Below are 6,610 nucleotides of genomic sequence, written 5' to 3'. Positions count from 1 at the left end.
CTCCACTACTTGTGAATATAAGTTCATAACGATTAGGTGAAACTCACTTATATTCTAGCGTCATATTCATGCATGAAAATTAAGCGTGCACTCTCAATAAACATACATAAATAAGTTATCAATCAAACGGTTAAACAAATTGAATTCACAACTTATGAAACGCAATTAGAAGTAATCAAATCAAAATGCAAGCATAAACATTTATTTCGAATTACCCCCTAGCTAAAGGGGGTTTAGTTCCTCATAACTTTGAAATCAAAGAAACACCTAAACATTCCAACAACTCAAACTTGAATTGTATGAACGTTTAGGCACTCTTCTCTTCCATTCCTCATACGTACAAAACAAAGAGAATTGAATTTAAACTTTGAAATCAAAGAAACACCTAAACATTCCAACAACTCAAACTTGAATTGTATGAATGTTTAGGCCCTCTTATCTTCCTCGTTGTTGTAGCACAAGGTCTAAGGTGAGGTTTGGGGGATTATGGAAATGGTAGAGGAGTGGTGTTTGGATTATAAGGGAAGGGCACGGCAACAAGGGGTTTGTTGCTTGGTGTTTGTGACTGAAATGTGTATGGAAGAGTGAATGAATTTTGAGGAGTGTTGGATGCTTATTTATAGGTGAAATGGGGGGAACAAAAGAGGGAATATTGCAGCTAGGAGGGAATGAATGATTATGGGTGCATGTGATTGGAATAATGAAGGGGGAATGTATGTAATAAAACAGCTAGGAAAAGTTATGGAAAGCTGGAAATGGGAGTGGGAACTCACGGCATTGATGGGTTGTTTATGGGAGAATAAATGTATGATAGTGGCTAAATGATTAAAGGGATGTTGCTAGATTGGAAATGCATGTGTAATGTTTTGGAAATGCAATGGGAGATGGCTGAATTGGTTTAAAGAATGGGAGTGACACTAGGTTGAATGATGATGAGTGCATGTGAATTGAAATGCATGTAGAATGAATGAAATGCATTGATATGCACGGCAAAGGAAGTGATATTTCTGCTGAAAATGAATTAAAGGGTGCATGTATTGATGATTTGTGGTGCAATGATGAAAGGCAAAGTGCATGTGTTGATTTGTGGTGCAATGATGAAGTGGGAAGGTGGAAATGCAAAGGGGAAATGCTGAAATGAAAGGGAAGTGCTCGGCAAAGGTAAGTGTTTGAATGTGTGAAGTGTGTGTGAATGCATGTGAGTGTGAATGGTGGTAGCTAGGGTGAATTATGATGAATGCATGTGAAGATGCTAATAAATAATGCATGTAGGGTTAGGAAATACAATCATAACTTAAAGGGGAATGATTAAAGGGTGTTGAAAGGTTTTGCATGGCTTTGAAGTGATTGTGGATTTTGGAATTGGAAGGAAATGCATGGCCTTGGGTTTGGTTTAAGAGAGAATGGGCTAGGCCCTTTGTTGTATGTCCTAAATTGCATAAATGGCCTTCAATTTCGTCCATCCTTTTGGCTCCATGGATAAGCTATCCAATCCATGCCCAAAAATGCTCCAAATAGCCTCAAAATGCACTTTCTTGCTCCCTAAGCCCTTAGAACCTGAAAACACACAAAAGAAGCATAAAGAACTAAAATAACTAAAGAAACATAACGTAAATGTACGAGAACAAGCCATTTAAGTCGCATGAATATGCTCCTATCAGGTACATCTTTTGCTCTAGTTCCCTCAAGGTGTTTTTGTACCTGCCTTGGGTGCGAGAAGGGTCACCTTTCTTTATCTCCTTTGCTTTGTTCTTGGAGGAGATCTTTGATAGGAGCATATTTAGGCAACTTACTTAGCTTGTTTTCGTGCATTTATGTTGTTAATTCATAGTTGTTTTAGTAGTTTAAGCCATTTTCGTGTGTTTTTAGGTTCACATGGCTAAGGAAGCAAAAAGGTGCATTTTGGAGCATTTTCGAGCAAAATTGGACTTGGACTGGATAGCATATGCTTGGAGCAAAAGGAATGGACGAAATTGAAGACCTAAAGGAGTTAGGATTCCTAATCACAAGACGATTCCTAATTAAATGAGGAATCCTAGTCAAAGAAGGTTTCTTACTTGGAGAAGGAAAGTTAAGCCAATGTTTCCTATTTTTGTTTAACCTTTCCTAATCCTAAATGTCCTTGAATTCCAGCAAGTTTGAAGGCACCTTATGTATTTTAGGACACAAAACAAAGTTCCCTTGCAACCTAAATACCATGCCGTGCATCCCTTGGTGTTTCCCTTCCTTGCCGTGCAAGGGAGGGCCTTCTTTCCTATTCTAAAGCATTAAAACACATTCCTTTTTCATATCAAACTCAGCCATAACTCACATACCCTTTTCTATTCCAAAATCCTTGCCTAATTTCAGAAATAAAGAGCATTCCCTTTCTTGCACTCCTTTGTCGCAAGTTACTTCCCTTTCCTTTGATTTTCTGACTTTGTGTTTCTTTTTCTTTAAGGATTTGGAGTTAATTCCTTTCCTAAACTGAGTAATAAAGCCTTAGGATTCTTTCTTCCATATAAATACCTTATGCCGCACCCTTATTGAACCCTAATCACCATTCCATATAACCTGCCTTCATTCACTCAGAAACCCAACCTTTGCCGCAGCCTTCTATCAAGCTTTCCATCATTCTCCTACTTCCATACCTTCATCCAAGCCTCCATACACCCTCCATAACCCTTACCGCACCACCCTATCCTTCTAAATCCATTCACAACCCAGAAATTCATCCACAAAACCACCCTAGACTCTTGTGCCGTGACTTAGCAAGGAAGAAGGGAAGAAAGACGAAGCCTTGGACGTTTATGCATTCAAGTTGGAGTGTTGGACGTTTTTAGGTGTAATATATCTTTTGTTTTCAATGTTTAATTCTATTGTCCTTTGTTTTGTTATGAACATGAGAGGCTAAACTTGTTTTAGCCTAGGGATGCTTTGAAACCATGATTACGTTTATAATATGAGTTGATAAATTGTGAATGCAATTTACTTAACTGTTTGATGGATAACTTATTCTTGTATGTCGATTAGGGAGGCCTACTTAATTTGCATGCTTGAATTTGGTGCTAGAATATAAGGGAGTTTCACATAATCATCACAAACTTATATTCACAAGTAGTTAAGGTTGTTTTCACAATCATATTAAGTAAATTCCTAGCATGAGTATCATGATGTCATAGTTACAAGTGCTTTGTCAATACTTATGATTTCCATTGAACGTAATGATCTTTGATTGTATCTCTATTATGATGTCATGTAGGGGACTTTTGAAGAATGCTTTGGGTTGTCGTATGATGTCATCCAATCCACTAACTTAAGGGAAATCTGAGGGTTAATTAGTGATGTCATGGTTAATCTGGGGTGTTGAGGTTCTTGGTTTATCAGAAGAGCAACTGGAAATCAATTTATGTTTGAATGTATCATGTGTGGAGAAGTATCCCTTGGCTATTTTATCATCCATTGGTTTTTCTTAATTTCGTAAAAATCTGTTTTAAGTTTTTAATTCACTTGTTTTTCTTTTAAATTCGTCCAAAATCAAATCCCCTTTTCTTACTTGTTCCAAATCTGTCCAAAAGTGTGTTTTTGAGTCTTTTGAGTCAAAAGTAATTATATTTTCACCCAAATTGAATCCTAGAGTCTAAATTAAGTCTTTTTTATTGTTTTAAGTTGTTTTGAGTCTTTGAAGTTTGTTTTGAGCCATACAAGTTTAGTTAAGAGTCTTTTGAGTTTGTTTAAGTGTTTTAAAGCATATTTTTACATCTTTGAGTCGATTTTCATTATATTAGTAATCCCTCCTAATCCCCAGCCTAGAACGATCCCTACTTATATCTATACTACAATTGTCAAAAAGAGGGTTTAATTTGAGTGCTATCTTTTATCACATCAATCTTGATGGGCGTGGAGGAGGTCTTGATGGGGGTAGTATTGACGGTAAAAGCTTCCTTGGCGGGCTTTTTCCCAATCTTGTCTATATTTGGGGCAAACACCTTATCCTTCTTGAAGTCGGTGATCGGTTCTTTCTTCCCGTGATTGGCGATACTCAGCTCTATGTGGTGGGAACGAGTTGCCAACACCTCAAATGTTCTCGGTTTTATGCCTTGGAGGATGTAATGTAACCCCCAGTGCATGCCTTGAACGCACATGTCAATGGCGGAGGTTTCAGAAAGCTGATCTTTGCAATCCAGACTTAATGAACGCCATCTATTAATGTAGTCGATGATAGGTTCATCCTTCCACTGTTTCGTACTGGTCAGCTCCAGCATGCTTATGGTGCGACGAGTGCTGTAGAAACAGTTGAGGAATTCTTTTTCTAGCTGATCCCAACTGTTAATAAACTCGGGCTTGAGGTTGGTGTACCAGTCAAAGGCGTTACCTTTCAACGAGCGCACAAACTTCTTGACGAGGTAGTCTTCCTCCATCCCAGCATTGTTGCAAGTTTCAATGAAATGGGTGACATGTTGCTTTAGGTTTCCCTTTCCATCGAACTGCATGAATTTTGGCAGCTGGTAACCCTTTGGCATATTCAAAGTGTCAATTTTCTTGGAGTAGGGCTTTGAGTATAGTACGGAGTCATGTGAGCTTCCTTCGTACTGCGTCTTGATTGTGCTTGCGATCATCTCCTGCAGCTGCTGATGTGATATAAAATAGCACACATGACACATATGCAACATAAATCGATTTCCAATTATTATTCCTTTAAACCATGAATGACAATGCCCCAAATTAATCGTGAGAAGCACAAATTAACTTTCAGATTTTCCTAAATTCATTGAATTGGACTCAGCGACGTAATCAAATTATTCATATCAAGTTCCCTATATGAACTGCATGATAAAGATACATATGAAAGATCTTTAAGTTCTATGAAAATCATAAGCATTGACAATGCATTCGTAACTATGAACTGCATGATACTCTTGCCTAGAATTTACTTAACACAATCATGACTAGTGACTTTTACTACTTGTAAATATAAGTTCATAACAATTAGGTGAAATTCCCTTATATTTTAGCATCAAATTCATGCATGAAAACTAAGTATGCATCCTTAATCAACACACAAGAATAAGTTCTCAATAAATCAGATGAGTAAATCGTATTCATGTTTTACGAAACAATAACTGGAGGAAATCAATTCATATAAAACATATGTCCATGGCTTTGAATTCGCCTCTAACTAAGAAGAATTTAGTTCCTCATGTTCATCATAATTGAAAACCAAATTAAAATAAACATCAAACTAAAACTAAGGATAGAAAGAACCCAGAAACGCTCCAACACTCCAAAGTAGGCAGCAGCACTCCCTTGGATGGTGGTAGGCACGACACTCTTCCTCTCCTTCCTTCCTTGTGATGTGAAAATTAACTTGACACACAAATTAAACCCTATTGTTGACAATTGTAGTATATATGCAAGTAGGGATTGTTCTAGACTGGGGATTAACTAGGGATGCTAATCAACACAAATAAGATTTAAAAACACTAAACTAGACTCTAAGAACTTAAAACAAGCTAAATAGACCCAAAACACACAAACTAAGTTGAATTGACTCAAAACGGGTCCTAGATAGTGATTTGGACGAAAATTGAACTAAAAAGACTCAAAAGACTCAATATGGATAGATTCTGACGAATTGAAACAAAACTAACACAAATAGGAACTAATGGGGTATTTGGATGAATTTTGACCTTAACTTGACTCAAAACACTAATAGAACTAAGCTTAAACAGATTCTAACTAAGTTAAACCACTAAATATTGAAGGGGAATTGATTTTGACGAAATTAACTAAACTAGGCAGATTGCAAAACTAAACAGGTTAGACACTAAATTGGTTGAATTGAATGGGTAAAGGCTAGCTAGAGGGTCCTTCTCCACACATGCACATATGCAACACAAATTGATTTCCAGTTATTCTTCCTTTAAACCATGAATGACAATGCCCCAAATTAATCCTGAGAAGCACAAAATAACTTTCAGATTTTCCTAGTTTCATTGAATTGGATGGAATATGCATCGGCAACCAAATTATTCTTATCAAGTTCCCTACATGAACAGCATAATAGAGATACAATCAAAGATCATTAAGCTTTGTGAAAATCATAAGCATTGACAAGGCATTTGTAACTATGAACTGCATGATACTCTTGCCCAGGATTTACTTAACACAATCATGACTAGTGACTTTTACTACTTGTGAATATAAGTTCATAAAGATTAGGTGAAATTCCCTTACACTCTAGCATCAAATTCATGCATGAAAACTAAGTATGCATCCTTAATCAACATACAAGAACAAGTTCTCAACAAGTTCTCTTTCTCTAATGGAAGCCACGACAAATTTCTTGTTCTCCAAAGGCTGCGGCAAAGGTGTATTTTTTGAATATATGGTGTGTGGTACCCTCTTTTCTACAGCACATAAGTGTATATATATGTGTAGCACGGCAAACCCTAGAGATTAGGGCTTGGACTTAGTAGAAATAAAGGATTAGGGCTTAAAGGTGCGGCACAAGGCTTGGAAAAGGAGTCATAGCCCAATTAATTTTTGATATGGACTTGCACAATCCAAATCCACAAAGAAAATGCCCAATTCAAATCAGAATCCAAAAGGGAAAAGGGCCATAAGGTGT

The 6,610-nt window shown here is 37.0% G+C and overlaps 1 protein-coding gene across 1 annotated transcript; it reads right to left on the bottom strand.

Annotated features, from left to right (window-relative positions):
• Positions 1 to 3,824: 3,824 nt before the first annotated feature.
• Positions 3,825 to 4,598, bottom strand: LOC137747942 (uncharacterized). The gene has a single exon (XM_068488066.1). It carries the CDS (start codon positions 4,596 to 4,598, stop codon positions 3,825 to 3,827), a length of 774 nt encoding a protein of 257 aa, XP_068344167.1.
• Positions 4,599 to 6,610: the final 2,012 nt, after the last annotated feature.

The sequence above is a fragment of the Pyrus communis genome, chromosome 10 (genome assembly GCF_963583255.1).
Source record: "Pyrus communis chromosome 10, drPyrComm1.1, whole genome shotgun sequence".
NCBI lineage: Eukaryota > Viridiplantae > Streptophyta > Magnoliopsida > Rosales > Rosaceae > Pyrus > Pyrus communis.
The sequence above is the reverse complement of the archived record's forward strand: the minus strand, read 5'-3'. Positions and strand labels throughout refer to the sequence as shown.

Coding starts and splice junctions, on each gene's coding strand:
- LOC137747942 (XM_068488066.1), bottom strand. CDS start 4,598: ATGATCGCAAGCACAATCAAGACGCAGTACGAAGGAAGCTCACATGAC.